The following is a 15,960-nucleotide window of genomic DNA, read 5'->3' as shown; positions in this document are numbered from 1 at the left end:
GTTATAATGCAGTTTTGAGGGGGAAAATGCTTATGATTGGTTGGAAGACAAATTATTTTTCTAACTTTATACTTAAATAATCTGTTCTGCATTGGTCTCTAGGGTTTTCAATAAAACTAAGCCCTTTATGAATTCCTAAGTAAATATGTCCTGATCACTATTTACAAAGCGTGATGGGTAGGGTTTCCCCACCACACCACCCATGCAGTTCTGTGACACCATAGGTGTCCTACATAAAATTCAACTCCATCCTGACACTACTTACTCAGAGAGAGCTTCGGATTCCACACGGTAAAGGAGCTCAGTCCCACAAGATTGCCCTCCACATCAGACACCATCACAAGCCCAGGCTGTTACTTTGGGCTTAGGCTTCTGCAGGGACAAATTACAAACTGAGGGTCCCTGTGACTCCTTGCTTGGACTGCAGACATCCGTCACATGTCCCCATTGTCACTCCTGCTTGTGACCGGCTAGGTGGAAATCAGAGGTCCCCATGACCCTTCTACCTTCTTGGGTTCCATTAATTTGCTACAGCAGCTCACAGAACCCAGGAAATCTGTCTGCTCACCAGATTATCAACTCATGACAAAGGATGTTAAAGGATACAAATCAACAACCAGATGAAGAGATAGAAAGGGCAAAGTCCTGAACAAAGGAGTTTCTGTCCTCATGGAATTTGGGGCCTTGCATGGTGGCACGTGGAAGAGCTCTGGTTCCCCAACCTGGAAGCGCTCCAAACCTTGTCCTTTGGGCTTCATTACACAGACACGACTGATTAAATCACTGGCCATTGCTGATCGTTCAACCTCCAATCCCTCTCCCTTTTGTGGGTCAGGGAGGTAGGACTGAAAGTTTTAACTCAATTTCTTGATTGGTTCTCTTGGCAACAAGCCCTCATACCTCACTAACATAACAAAAGATAACTCTGTGTGCTCTCTTCACTGAGGAAATTTCAAGGCTTTTAGGATCTTGTGTCAGGAAAGGAGACAAAACTAAACACATTATTATAAATCACAGTATCATAAAAAGGTATTCATGGAAGAAACCAATATCAAAATCAAAAGAAAAACTGATGGACTGCCTAAAATATTATCTAAGAGATATTAGTACCATCAAGTAGTTAATTTTGATTGAAAGGTAAATTAACTGCTTGTTTACAATTTTTGTCTTTATCTCTCATCCAGGTGCTATGCTTACATTTGAAAAGATTTCATTGGACAGCATATTTAAGAAACAAAGTTGATACATATGTAGAATTTCCCCTGCGAGGCCTAGACATGAAATGCTATTTACTAGAGGTAACGTAATTATATTTGTTAGTAAAATTAAATCTTCACAGAGAGAGGGTGGAGGTCATTGAGGTAGGGAGATGCTGATGTCATTGACCACTGCTCCTAACTCAGTCCTGGGATACCTTCTCCCCTGATCTGTAGCCCGAGAACAGTGGCCCAGAGAACTGCCTGTACGACCTCGCTGCTGTGGTGGTGCACCATGGCTCTGGGTGAGTATGCCAGCGGGCTCTTTTGGGGTTGGGAATAGGGCAGTAAAGACCTATAATTTTGTACCACTCTCAGTAACTCTCCCAGCTCCCTCTACAACAGATTCAGATTCATTCACTAAAATGGACAGAAATGGTCAAATTTAATTCAGATGACTATTATATCTATTACTTTGGGCAAGAATCCCTTAGAATAAATGGAATAGTCAACAAGAGTCCAAGATGCAGTACTTGGGTGCAATCTCAAAAATGACAGAATGATCTAGGTTTGTTTCCAAGGCAAACCATTCAAATCACAGTAATCCAAGTCTATGTCCCAACCACTAATGCTGGAAAAGATGAAGTTGAATGGTTCTACGAAGACATATAAGACCTTCTAGAACTAGCACCAAAAGAAGATGTCCTTTTCATCATAGGGGACTGGAATGCAAAAGTAGAAAGTCAAGAGATACCAGGAGTAACAGGTTTGGCTTTGGAGTACAAAATGAACCAGAGCAAAGGCTAACAGTTTTGTCAAGAGAATGCTCTGGTCATAGCAAACAGCCTCTTCCAACAGCACAAGAGACGACTCTACACATGGACATCACCAGATGGTCAGTCCTGAAATCAGATTGATTATATTCTTTGCAGCTGAAGATAGAGAAGCTCTGAACAGTCAGCAAAAACAAGACTGAGAGCTGACTGTGGCTCAGATCATGAGCTTCTTATTGCATAATTCAGACTTAAACTGATGGAGAAGGCAATGGCACCCCACTCCAGTACTCTTGCCTGGAAAATCCCATGGATGGAGGAGCCTGGTTGGCTGCAGTCCATGGGGTCGCGAAGAGTCAGACACGACTGAGCGACTTCACTTTGACTTTTCACTTTCATGCATTGGAGAAGGAAATGGCAACCCACTCCAGTGTTCTTGCCTGGAGAATCCCAGGGACGAGGGAGCCTGATGGGCTGCTGTCTATGGGGTCACACAGAGTCGGACACGACTGAAGTGACTTAGCGGCAGCAGCAGCAGCAGCAGCAGACTTAAACTGAAGTAAGTAGGGACAACTACTAGGCCATTCAGGTATGACCTAAATCAAATCCCTTGCAGTGGAAGTGACAAATGGATTCAAGGGATTAGATCCGGATGACAGAGTGCCTGAAGAACTATCATTGTACAGGAGGCAGTGATCAAAACTATCCCCAAGAAAAAGAAATGCAACAGGGCAAAATGTCTGTCTGAGGAGGCCTTACAGACAGCTGAGCAAAGAATAGAGGCAAAGGAGAAAGAGAAAGATATACCTGTCTGAATGCAGAGTTCCAAAGAATAGCAAGGAGAGAGAAAAAAGCCTTCTTAAGTGAGCAATGCAAAGAAATAGAGGAGAACAATAGAATGGGAAAGACTAGAGATTTCTTCAAGAAAATTAGAGATACCAAGGGAACATTTCATGCAAAGATAGGCACAATAAAGGACAGAAACAGTATGGACCTATCAGAAGCAGAAGATATTAAGAACAGGTGGCAAGAATACACAGAATAACTGTACAAAAATGGTATCAATGACCCGGACAACCACAATGGTGTGATCACTCATCCAGAGCCAGGCATCCTAGAATGTGAAGTCAAGTGGGCCTTAGGAAGCATTACTAAGAACAAAGCTAGTGGAGATGATGGAATTCCAGCTGAGCTATTTCAAATCCTAAAAGATGATGCTCTGAAAGTGCTGCACTCAGTATGGCAGCAAATTTGGAAAACTCAGCAGTGGCCACAGGACTGGAAAAGGTCAGTTTTCATTACAGTCCCAAAAAAGGGCAATGCCAAAGAATGCTCAAACTACCGCACAATTGTGCTCATTTCACATGGTAGGATAATGGGCTCAAAATCCTTCAAGCTAAGCTTCAACAATACATGAACCAAGACTATCCAGTTGCACAAGCTGGATTTGGAAAAGGCAGAAGAACCAAAGATCAAATTGACAGCATCCGTTGGATCATAGAGAAAGCATAAAGAGAATTCCAGAAAAATATCTACTACTGCTTCATTGACTATATTAAAGCCTTTGACTGTGTAGATCACAACAAACTGTGGAAAATTCTTAAAGAGATGGGAATACCAGACCACCTCACCTGCTTCCTGAGAAACCTGTATGCAGGTCAAGAAGCAACAGTTAGAACTGTACATGGAACAACTGACTGGTTCAGAATTGGGAGAGGAGTATGTCAGGGCTGGTATGTTGTCACCCTGTTTATTTAACTTGTATGCAGAGTACATCATGCAAAATGCTGGGCTGGATGAAGCACAGTCTGGAATCAAGATTGCCTGGAGACCCTGATGCTGGGAAAGATTGAGGGCAAAAGGAGAAGGGGGCAACAGATATGAGATGGTTGGATGGCATCACTGACTAATGGACATGAGTTTGAGCAAACTCCAGGGGATAGTGAAGGATAGGGAAGCCTGGCATGCTGTAGTTCATGGGGTTACAGAGAGTTGGACACAACTGAGTGACTGGTAAAACTTTCCTTCAGTCTTGGTGAGAAAGAGTATTCCTGAGATACGTTGCAAAGCATGAAGAGAAGGCATCCAAAAGCAAAATGGAGAAAGGTTCATTTGAGCCCAGCATTCACAACTAGTCTACTGTCCACAAAATCCTGAGTAGTCATTACTCCAAAAGACTGCTGATTTCCTTGGCCAATTGATACTTAAATGGAGGGAAACAGGTATTATTTAGAATAAACTTCATGTTCTCTACTTTAAAGGTACATTTCTTATTTTGTTATATAACATTCTTGATTACTTTTTTCCCTTAAAAGCCTGTATTAGGGGTATTTTCTTTCCTTTTTCTGGTCTGCTTGAGGATGTTAGTTTTACCTTCAGACTTGGCAAGCCACTATCCATGTTGAAAATCCTCTTCACTCTGAACTTTGTGACATTGCTCTATTGACTTCACCATTCATAGTTACAAATGATAAGTCCATTACACGTCTGATTCTCATTTGCTTGTTTTTTCTTTGGACTAAAGAAATTACTTGAGATGTATTTGTTTGGTAGTTGACAGGGATACTCTTAGTCTGGTGTCTTCAGCTCATGAAATGTTGTAAGGGTTTTTCTAGCAGTTTGTGAAGGTCTTTGTTCTGTCTACAGGCTTCCTCCTACCCAGGAGGACTGACTCTGGGGCTCCATGTGTGAGTGGGTGGGTCATGCTGAGAAAGAAAGGCCTTTGATGGTCAAAGTAGGAGAGAAAGTCCTGGAGGCAGATTTCTGTCCTGTGCTCAGGTTTCTTCTAAGACTGATGGGAAATCTGGTCCTAAGTTTTCCATGTTTCCATAGGCCTTGACCTCTGCTTGTTAGGCTCCTTTGATGCTTAGTTTCTCTGTTAATCCAGTGCCGTGTAAACACAGCTTTGTGTGTTCCAGAAAATCTTCAGCTTCTGGTCAGTCCATGGCACTCTTGCCTGTTTTCCAGTGTCACTATATTCCTTGTCATTTCGATGAGTTTCAAGAAGATAAACACGTGAGCTTAATCAACTGTCTTAAACTACGTATCTCTAGAATTTATTCCATATAGTACTTATTACAATTTATTGTTCTTCTAATATTTTATATGGTTGCACAGATTCTTGCATGACTTCTGTAGTCTTTTTCTTTGATCATTTGACCTTTCTTTACAGGGTTGGTTCTGGACATTACACAGCATACGCAACTCACGAAGGTCGCTGGTTCCATTTCAATGACAGTACTGTAACACTGACCGATGAAGACACCGTGCTGAAGGCCAAGGCCTACATCCTTTTTTATGTGGAACGCCAGGCCAAAGCTGGATCGGACAAACTTTAATACCTCCTCCGAATCATTATTTGTCAACTATACCGGACAGACATTTCCAATTTTCCATAAATACTTGATCTAAGATTTAATTTCATTATGCACTTTTCAGTTTCCTGTTTTGGGTTTAGTTTTATTTTGTCAATGGTAGTGACTTATTGAACATGGGCACCAACTAATTTTTTTTTTTTTTAGTTCTACCAGAAAACCTCAGCAGATATTTTGATTTGCTGCTTTAGTTGTAATAATTCAGTTTTTATATGTAGTTTCAAGAACTTAGTTCTATTTGACTTTTTTATATTAATGTTCAGTTCTCACTTTGAGGCACATTTACATCAATGCTTTGTTACTCTCATATGCTGAAAGCGAGAGATGTTCACGATTGTGAAGAGCAGTGTAACCACCTGCTGCCTTCTCACAGATCAAGGGAGCTCAGGTTGGCTCTAAACCAAGTTATCATGTGTGCTCGTAAATTGTGGCTCACAAGAGTTCAGTGACTGCTCAGTAATCATTCTTTCTGCTTGTAAAAGAGAACAGGAAGGGCATCATTAAATAGACCAGGTGACTGCTGCTCTTGATATCTCTCAAAGGTGCTGTTTATCAGCACACACTAAATAAATCAGTTGATTTAGTTGTACCTACATTGCAAATTCAAGAATTACTTTTTTTGTTTGTTTGGGGGCACTTTCATAGATGAGATAGGGGTACTGTACAGTCCAAATAAGACCAAATACACTTAAAAGTGTTTCAAAACTTCCGTGACACAGCTCCATGTTATCCAAGTGTTATTTGTCCAGTGTGAAGAAACTGTAGTGTCGTGTTTGCCTTTTTGAGTCAGCACCTAATTCCCCCATTGGTCGTAGCACTGGGATTAACTGCATGTCCACTCTGGTCTTACTTCTTATCTGGCCACCAGAGGTTGAGATGCTACCTTCCAAAGTTGATTCTGACCATCACCTAAACTTCGGGTAACACTGTGGAGTCCACAGGAGGAAACTAAAGTCTTTAAGTTTTAACAACTCTTTAAACCTCTCACTGGCCTATGCTCATAGCAGAGCAAATGAAAATATTTTCACTTTGAATAAGCAGAGTTTTTGTTGTTTAGCTTAGCAGTCTTTTGAAATTGTTTTCAAGAAAAGTAGGCACCGGCACTACTTAGCTTTAATTCAAATTGAAATCTGGAACCAGAATCCCATCTAATGAAGCTTCCTGCGCTTTCCTCAAGTGTCTGAGTCAGCCTGCTGATCTTGGGGTGCTGGTGCACAGCGTGCAAATTAGTGAGAGGAGGAGGGGGCTCCAGCTGGGCCTGTGCGATAGGACCAGCACATTGTCACGTTCGCTCCTTGTTCCAGTCGGTATTTTCCTCTTGTCCCAGTTCTCTACAAGTTGTTACGGGGGGCAGAATGTAGTTAGTTTATGTTAAGCCAGCCAATCATACTTTCTCATATTTTTTTCTGTTAAAAAAAAATGGTCCAGATTTTAAGTGTATGGATGTAAAAGAAAGTTGAGTGGCACTCCCCCTAGCTTGGATATTTGAAGCTGCGGAAGCAGAGCTGCTCCATTCCCACTTTAATATTAGCTGGAAAAATCCCACATTTTCTCAGAGCAGAACACACCTGCTAAACCGTTTAAAATAACTAGGAGCAAATTATGTCTGAACGTCTACTGTCCAATACAGTGGTCACTGGCCACGTACAGTTAAGTGTTGATTTTAATTAAAAATATATTGAAAACTCAGTTCTTCACACTGGTCATGGTTCAAGTTCTCAGCAGCCACTCGGCACAGGCCCACCTAGGGCTGGACAGTTCCACCTGTGGGCGGAGCTCTCAGATGGTGCTGGTCTACAGTTTCACTCCAGAGAAAAAAGCTTTGCCATCATGTAGAGATCTTACAACTTAGAGAGCCCAGAAGATAAAATTAAGAGGAAAACATGTATTTAAAACAGTTTACAATGGTAAATTACATACATCGAGCCACAACTTTTTGAACTACAAAAATGATAATTTCACATAACTTGATCTACTGTATCAGTACATTAACATCACATGACATTGAACTAGAAATGTGCATCTCCTCTGACCTCACTCCTATGAATCCAGTCTCTCTTGCTTAGAAGATACACAGCGGTAACTTGTAACATTTGCACTTAGATCACTAGTCTCTGCGTGGGCAGCAGTTACAATTCCAACAAGAAAGCCTCCGGCAGTGTTCATGGAGGAAAATGGCCTCTACCAAATGGAACTTACAACAGACTAGACTACTTTGTTGGGGAAAGTGGTGCTTACACAGGCAACATGTTGGCTTAAGAGATGAACACACTTCCTCTATTGAATTTTGCAGTGTTTCTCTCTCTTCATTTGATTAAAGCAGACATGCCTGAAGGATACCATGAAGGTTCTTTGGAAAAGCGACTGGATCCATGTGAACTGTGCACTTGAACACCAGTGATGTAAATGTGCCTATTTCTGTTTTGAAAATTTAACTGTGCAGCCTTATCACGCCTATTTTGAAAGCTGACCTTCGTGCTCTTCAGGGCTGTTCCCTGGTGCCGTGTTGCCTCTAGCACGTGTGTGGCTTCCCACTCAGAGAGCAGTGCTGAGGCAGGGCCTCGCGCCAAGTCACAGGGCTCCTCGGAACAAAACTTCCTCAGAAGTCCTCCCACACAGGTGGGTGACAGAAACAGCTTGCGGCAACACGAATCTCTCTCCATGGTGGAGAAGACCTTTGCTTATCCACTGGATTCTACTCAGTGTCTAGTGATGACAAATGTAATAGAATTAAACCAGTAGTGTATGGGCCCTGGTTAAGTGTTAAATGTGTATCTCACCTGTGGAACCTGCTCAGCAGCTTGGTTTCTAGGGTTGGGGACATATTTATTTCTTCAAGCCAAACCTCTCCATTGGTTTAGTGTGTGTACATATGTCTAAGTACACTTATCCCACTGCCACCTCTACCATCCCCTAAACTCTCACGTTCCCTTTATAGCTGAAGTGGCCTCTTCACGTGGGCCCTGGAGAAGCTCCTGAGCAAAGTCTGTTTCTGCAGCCAGGAACCGATAAGGGGGACCAGAGCGTGGCTGCAGGAGGGTGCCCACAGCGCAGGAAGGAGTGGGAGTGGGTGGCATCATGCTGTAGTCCAAGGTCTGTGCATCACCTCGCTGGGTGAGGACCTTCCCCCTCAGGTCTGACTGCGATGGACTTCAGACTTCCCTCTGTGAGTGTTGGTTGTGTGAGAGGTAATCATTTCCACTGAAACCTAATTTGTATGATGCTGAGAGGATTACTTGTGCAAGTGACTGACTTAAGTTGTAATCATAGCCCTTTTCTGCTTCACCAACCTGAACTGTTTTATGGAAAGTATCATTAAAGATCTGGTCTCTTCCCTTTTGACTATTATTTCTGAACCTCTTTCAGTGGAGCTAAGTGATGAGGTACTTGCTCAAGCTACGGGCCTTTGGAATGAGTCAACAGGTAGCAGGTTTTTACGAACCCCTCATCACCTGGGGCTGCTGGTACACTTGGGCCCAGACAGGATGACCTGGAGAGGCAGGGTTGGCAGCAGGTCATCCAGTGCCACAGGCAGGTCCCAAGGGAGCTCACCCGCACTGCGTGACTTCGTCCTGTTCTTCCTTGTGACACTGATTTTATAAGAATGAGGTCCGCTTGCCTCCGTCAGAGCCAGACTACTTTGAGGAACCAGGTTTGGGGCTCTGAGCGAAGGATCAAACAGGGAAACAACTGCCACTGTTAAAGACTAAATGCCTGCTTTACAGTAAGCTCCTGTAAGAGCCACCCTGTGTCCACACCCATCGTTTTTCTGGTACTCATTTGCCTGTTTCTATCAGTCTTCTAAAACTGAAGACAGACGCCTGCAGCCCAAATGGTTTTGCCTCCAGTTCCCAAATTGCACGTTTCCTTTTGGCAGCCATGCTGGTCAGAGGCTGTGGAGGAGCCGAGCTCCACGGGGCGGAAAGGGAGGGGCTTGGAGGAACAGTTGCCAGAACACCCGCTGTGAGCCACAGCCCTCCCTGTAGGCAGGCATGCCTGTGGACCCACCCTATATTCTGGGGTGCCTCCTACCACCCCACGTGAGGAGCAGTGATGTGGCCCGGCTCTGCCCATATTTGCTGCTCAAGCAGAGCTGTTGAAGTGCAGCTTGGGAGACACAAGTGTGGCTGGCATGCTTACACTACTCTGCCTTTAAGAAGGTGAAAGAACCAACTACTTCCAGGGATCAGCCCTCTAAAAAGTACTGGTTTGGAAAGGATTCAGGAGGGAAATCCTAAAGGCTTTCCAGTAAACACCTGTGGTGCAGCAGTACCTTTTATATAAGTTTAACTAGAGCCCAAAGAGGGACTCTGGCTGTCAGCTGTCATTTGAACAATTAAAATGATTAGTGTGAAGTATGAACAGTTCCTAGGAACCCTTTCCTTGAGAAATACATCTTGCTTTTGGCTGTTTTCTTGATGTATGTTGTTTTTAAGAAAAGTCATGCTTTCCACTTGACCTTGGCAGTGGTGGGGTAACCTGGGCACAGGGGACCACTGAGACTGGCTCCTCAAAGCAAGGGAGTGGGCCACAATGGCTACATTCACCCCTAGGCTGCATTCTGCTTTTACAGGCAAAGCTGCACCAGGTCTGACCAAGCCTCAGTTCCGGAAGAGGGTCCTGGCACATGTGCTTCATCTGCACAAGGGGAAACAGTATTCCCATTCCTTCCAATTCTAATTATGTGAGAAAGGAACCAACAGTAACCACTGAGGTGGCCTCCTCTAGCAGAGGAAAAATGGTTCTCATCTCACTACTGCAGCCCCCAAACCAAGCAAGACATAGGAGTTCACAGGAGGGGAAATAGTAGGGTCTGGTGAAGGACTGGGAGCGAAGCGGTACTAGAAAATGGATCCAGAGATTAAGAAATCTCAGTTTTGTGTTAGGAAGGCAGAACTCATGAATAAAACCTCCAGGCAACTTACCTAGCAGCTTAACTGCCGGGAACTAAACTACACACATTCACAAGGAGGATGTGTGGCTGGCTTACAGGGCAAGAGTAAAATACTTCAACTTGTAATTGCTTTAAGCAGTTTTGTATTAAGAGTTACTTCATCCATCCTGGCACTTGGGGAAATACAGATTTAGATACAGCAGGACACGTAACTGGAAAAATGTAAAGCCAAGTAAACAAGTTTAAAATGTGACACACACACACACAGAAGAACCCTGGAGAGCGAGAAGCTACTCAACACGAATCTTTTATGGAAAAGCTCAGGGTAAAAACAGAGCCAACTGGGAAATCCCTCTGCTTGGAGGGAAGCAGCAGGATTTGAAGGTAGTTCAGCCTAGGCTGGAAACCATCACTATGGAACAAAATAACTGAAAAGGGGCATCGACCATGGCTTCTGCTTACACCTCCGAGCATAAAACCATCACCTTTAGTTCTTTATAGACAGCAGGCTTCTTCATATTGAAAGTAGAGCCGAAGACTCATATTGATGTCCCAGGAAATAAAGCCAGATACTATTTACAATGAGAGTCCCTCCCAGTGAGTAGAGGCTGCAAGCCCGGACAAAGGTGGTCCAACCAACACCTCGAATGAAAATGCCAAAAGAGCTCTCTGCCTAACACCATTGTCAGCTAAAAGGAAAGAAAACCCCTTTAAGGAGGCTATTGAACTTCAATATACTGCTTTTCTGCCAGGGTTTTCAATTCCTCTGAACATAAGCCGAGCCACAGACTGCCCCACGTATGTCTGGGTCTGGGCTTCCCTCCTCCTCAGAGCGCCAGCACCAGTTGTCGGCCAAAAATAAACACCATTCTTCAACCATATATGTCCACCAGCCCGGAGCTGGGGAGGAGCAGCTGGAGGTAGGTCAGGTCCCTGGGCTCCAGCCACACTCAGTGGTGTGGCCACTGCGTACCATGCACATCACCCAGCTCAATCGGGAGTGCCTGCTGCACCTCTTCTCATTCCTGGACAAGGACAGCAGGAAGAACCTTGCCAGGACCTGCCCCCAGCTCCAGGACGTGTTTGAGGACCCTGCACTCTGGCCCCTGCTGCACTTTCATTCCCTCACAGAACTCAAGAAGGACAACTTCCTCCTGAGCCCAGCGCTCAGGAGCCTTTCCATCTGCTGGCACTCCAGCCGCGTGCAGGTGTGCAGCATCGAGGACTGGCTGAAGAGCGCCCTCCAGAGGAACATCTGCAGCCGGCACGAGAGCCTAGTCAATGATTTCCTCCTCCAGGTGTGCGACAGGTAGGCCGCCTCCTGAGCAGCGCTGGCATCCAGAGCTCTGGGAGGCTCCTGGGGGTCTGGGAAGAGTGAATTACGAGACCAAGATGGTTCTGCTTCCAGGTGCCTCAGCCTAGGCCCAAGGCAGACCCTCCAGGCCCACCCACTGAGCAGTCTCCACAGGATGGACAGAATTATGGGGGGAAAGGGCGCCAATCCTCCTCTTAGCCTCACAGGTCCTGGAGCTGCTTCAGCAGAGAGGAAGAACTAGGCTTCAGCCTCTCCCTGTGCTTCTGGCAGCTGTCCTCCCTGGCAGCCATTAAGGGCTGGGTGGGTCCAGCTGGGCCTTCATTTTCAGTGTCAGGCCCCAGGAAAAGGTTTCAAGATTCAGCAATCAGCTCACCCCCTTGACTCTGCTCCTGGCAAGCATACCCCAAGACCTGTGAAGTGCAGCTGAAGGAGGGTTAGGCTGCTCAGCTCTGGGTTAGATGAACCAATCCAGGCTCCAGCAGGGGTGCAGACAATGGTTTCCTTATGAGAAACTTACTAATCTTCACAGTACCTGAAGTTACTGCGAGGATCAGTAAACTGAAGGGAAGAGTGCTTTAGCCCAAGTTCTCAAATGAGCAAACCAAAAAGTCTGACAGGTTGTGTGATTTGTGCCACAGTCTAGGATTATCTGATTTTAGCAAATAAAGATTCAAGAGGCCCAGATAAATTTGAACTTCAGATAGACGGAATAATTTTTGGCATAAGTATGTCCTAAATACATCCTATATTTGACCTGTCGACCCCACAGTGGCAAGACTCCCTTCAGTGTCACAGCCTCCTGCCCAGAGCAGTCCACGAAAGAATAGCCTTCCTCAGCCAGGCTCTCCCTGAGCCTTTACCAGTCCTGACCTGCCTTTGAGGAAATGATCCCCTCGTTCACTAACAAACTAGGTTCAGTCTGCTTGTTGCCACCCAGGTTTAACAGCTGCTGTATTCTGGCAGCCTAACAAAGAACAGAAGCAAATAGTGTAGTGGCCCCTCCTTTTTTTTTTTTAAGGCCATAGAAGAAAATAGATGGATTTGGGGTTGGTCCCTAATGAGACCATGCCATTTTGATGGGTTTAACAAGACCCAGTAAACAAACAGGGAAGTGATACATGCAGGGCAAAAAGCCTGCCCTAAATTTCTTCCATTCTTCTTGTAAGAGAAGCAGGTATAACCCCCCAAACTAGCAAGGCGTGGACTGTACGTGTCTGGGTACAGCGCGGGTCATGAGCGTCGTACAAAAGCAAAGGGCTTGGGGCTGAGCCCCCCGGTACTGCTACTGTCTGACCATGTGACGCCCCAGCCCAAATATTTAAATTAATTCAACTTCATTTCTTCCCCTGTGAAATGGGATAAACTGCATTATCTCACAGGATAATTTGGGATTAAATGGCACAGTAGCACTGTTACATAGTAGGTACTGATACCTGTGCACCAAACCTAGATCTGGCAATCACCTGGGACAGCTAAGGATGGCTGGGTAGGGAGTCCATGGTTTCTTTTGATGGTTTCTTCCTGCCTCCGGATTATTCTAAAGGTTCTCAAGAGAAAGGAATCATGTTAACAGCCTTGGGGCTTGAACGCCTACCTATTCCTCACCACCACCATGAAGATAACAGTTTCTCTCCCACTTGACAGATGAAGAGGTGGTGCAGCAAGGCTCAGGTATTTGTCCTGAGTCAGATAGCAAATAAGACACAGGCAAATCACTTGAGCTCCCTGAGCCAGTTTCCTCATTCAAGAGACTGGGGGTGGAAGGCAGATATGAAGACTAAGGAAGATGTGCAAACTTGGAAAGATGGGGTGTTCTTGGTGTGTGGTTGCGGCCATGTCCAGTCTACTTTAGTTCCTTATTTCCTTCCTAAAGCAAAGGGAGCTGAGCTGGCTCGGTCAGGTGCAGCCCAGGGGCATTGAGGGAGGCTGATGGGGAAAGGGAAATCCTCTGTGGCCTGGCTCCAGCTTCCTCTGGCAAGAGGAAGCCAAGGCCTGCACCCGTGAGACAGGTTCTTGACTGGAAGCAGTCTGGTCCTGCCTGCTCCCAGGAAACATGGCTTAGAAGCGCCTACAGAAGGCCTTGCACAGGCTCCAGACACTTCTAATCTCATTTAGTCCTCAGGACAACCCCACTGGAGGGCATTATTCTCTCCCAGCCAACCTCAAACATACATACCAGGTAATGAGTGACAATCAAGGTCACGGCACAGAGAAGCCACCTCCAACTTTGCTCAAGATCTTTTTCCCAAGCAGTTGCTAGTAAGGTTGGTGCAGAGACAACCCCCTACCCCCATGCTTTCTGGACAAGCTACCTGTGTCCCTGACTGTATCCACAACAGGCCTGGGTCTAGCTACCTGTGGATCTTGACTTCTGGCAGGCTGGCATCCCAGTGGAGTTGCAGTAGCTGCCTCAGTAAATTGAGCTGAAACCAGGGCTCTAGAACTCAGAACCAATACTTATAGGGGGCCCCGATGGCCAAGAGTTGTAATGGGCCTGACTCTAAGACACTTCACAGGAAACCCTCTCTGCACTGTCCTGCCAAGATCACCAGGGCCTCAGCTTGAAGCTAGACTTGAGCTGTCACCATGCACCGCTTTCCTCACCCTCCTAGAAACCAGCATCGCCTATGTCCACAGCAGGACGGGGGTTTGTGCTCCTGGGGATAAAAGCCCACTCATAGCCAAGTATGGTGAGGTGGAGTAGCAGAAGAGCAAGGGAAGTGGGTCCCAGTTCAGATCCCGGTTGTGTCACCGTGGGCAACTTTCCAAAGGGAAACTCGCTAGATCCGATGAAAGCAAAGGTCGCTCAACCGGATCCAACTCTTTGAAACCCCATGGACTATATAGTCCATGGAATTCTCCAGGCCAGAATACTGGAGGTAGTCTTTCGCTTCTCCAGGGCATCTTCCCAACCCAGGGATCGAACCCAGATCTCCCGCATTGCAGGCGGATTCTTTACCAGCTAAGCCGCAAGAGCTAGGCCCGGTACTCCTCTATAAGATGCGGTCTCCCAAAGTTGGCACTGGGGCCAACCAGCCAGGGAGCTAGGGGGCGTGACCGGGGGCGGCCGCACGCTAGCAGGCTAACCGCATCCTCCTCGGCCCGGGCCCGCGTTCTCTCCGCAGGTGCCCCAACCTGGCATCCGTCACGCTGTCTGGCTGCGGCCACGTCACCGACGACTGCCTGGCGCGTCTGCTGCGCTGCTGCCCGCGCCTGCGCGCGCTGCACCTGGAGAACTGCGCGCGCGTCACCAACCGCACGCTGACGGCCGTGGCGGCGCACGGGCGCGCGCTGCAGACGCTGCACGTGGACTTCTGCCGCAACGTGAGCGCGGCCGGCCTGAGGCGGCTGCGCGCCGCGTGCCCGCGCCTGACGCTGCGCGCCGAGCACAGCGCGGCCATGATCCCGGACCAGCTCCCGCGCGGCCCGCACGCGCCCGGCGCCGCCCTCCGCAAGTTGCTTTTGCGCTAGGCCCGCCGGGCCGCGGGGCAGGACACCGGCCCCAGATCTCCGAAGGAGCTACTTGTGTTGAACGCCAGCTCCTAGACAGCCGCCACATCTTCAGCCAAGACGGATACAAGCGCCCACCCCATATTACGATTTTATACATTGGCTGAGTGCGAGATTTGATGGCCGGATGCTTGGAAAACGCTCGATTGTTTCTCGCTAAACACCAGCACACTTTTGTTTACCCTGCGACCCGGGTTCTCCACTTGGGCTCTATCCCATGCTTCGCGGCTGAGGCTGCAGCTGCGGGGAGGGGAAGGGGACGGGGGTGTCCTTAATCACCCCCGTGGGGAAGTGTGGCCAACCCGAGCTCCCCAGGGGTGTGTGAGGGACAACCCTCTCCCCAACCCCTCCTTGCTGCGCCAGAGGAAGGAGGGGTAGAACCCTGGGCCTGAGAGAGCCGAGCCTTTGCTCCTTGCCCACCCCCAACTCTATTTGAGCGATTCTAGAAAATTCTTGTTGATGTGATTCTTTCATAAACTGCAGCTATGCTTGTTTTCTACCGTTCTCCCATCCATCAAAAACGAAGAAAATCATTGGACAACCCCAAAGTAGACTTAAAAGCAGCAGCCCTGGTTAAATCTTTGGTTAACGGAACCATTAAAAGCCAATGCAAAGTTAAATTTTTACCTGCTAGATTTGAACGTTGGGCACACGCCTTGAGTTCAATTTCATAGCTTTAGTCACTGCTGTCCCACCTTTAGGCACCAAAGTAGAGGCTTTCAGTCATCAGTCACCTGCAGCCTCCTGGTTCCAGGTACAGCGCGAAAATGTGGGGGAAGAGGGGAAGGCAGGGAGAATGGTGAAGTGGTGGGCGATATTCACCCTGGCTACTCCCACCACCAGCTGAGATCAAGGCCCTTGACCCACGTGAGACCAGGTGTTTCTTCTTTGTGAAAGG

General features: G+C 46.9%; 2 protein-coding genes across 4 annotated transcripts in view; both read left to right on the top strand.

Moving 5' to 3' along the window:
- USP3 (ubiquitin specific peptidase 3) overlaps window positions 1–8,677 on the top strand; it is a 102,130-nt gene extending 93,453 nt beyond the window's left edge. For all 3 annotated transcript variants that reach the window (XM_061431053.1, XM_061431056.1, XM_061431052.1), the window contains 3 exons: window positions 1,185–1,298; window positions 1,434–1,501; window positions 5,142–8,677. In XM_061431053.1, coding sequence (XP_061287037.1) covers window positions 1,185–1,298; window positions 1,434–1,501; window positions 5,142–5,307 — 348 coding nt within the window. In that variant the 3' untranslated portion in view covers window positions 5,308–8,677. The remainder of the gene's footprint in view (window positions 1–1,184; window positions 1,299–1,433; window positions 1,502–5,141) is intronic.
- A 2,080-nt stretch (window positions 8,678–10,757) lies between these two features.
- On the top strand, window positions 10,758–15,682 carry FBXL22 (F-box and leucine rich repeat protein 22). The gene is made up of 2 exons (XM_061431057.1): window positions 10,758–11,546; window positions 14,678–15,682. The coding sequence occupies exons 1-2, from the start codon at window positions 11,038–11,040 to the stop codon at window positions 15,021–15,023; spliced, it is 855 nt and encodes a 284-aa protein (XP_061287041.1). The 5' UTR covers window positions 10,758–11,037; the 3' UTR covers window positions 15,024–15,682.
- Window positions 15,683–15,960: the final 278 nt, after the last annotated feature.

Source organism: Bos javanicus, chromosome 10 (genome assembly GCF_032452875.1).
Source record: "Bos javanicus breed banteng chromosome 10, ARS-OSU_banteng_1.0, whole genome shotgun sequence".
Taxonomy (NCBI): Eukaryota; Metazoa; Chordata; class Mammalia; order Artiodactyla; family Bovidae; genus Bos; species Bos javanicus.
Note: the sequence above shows the minus strand (reverse complement) of the source record. Positions and strands in the feature narration are given on the sequence as shown.

Bases quoted from the DNA above. Each gene is read 5' to 3' on its own strand.
- FBXL22 (XM_061431057.1), top strand. From the start codon at position 11,038: ATGTCTGGGTCTGGGCTTCCCTCCTCCTCAGAGCGCCAGCACCAGTTG. The intron at 11,547-14,677 runs GTAGGCCGCCTC...TTCTCTCCGCAG, and splicing joins CTCCTCCAGGTGTGCGACAG to GTGCCCCAACCTGGCATCCG.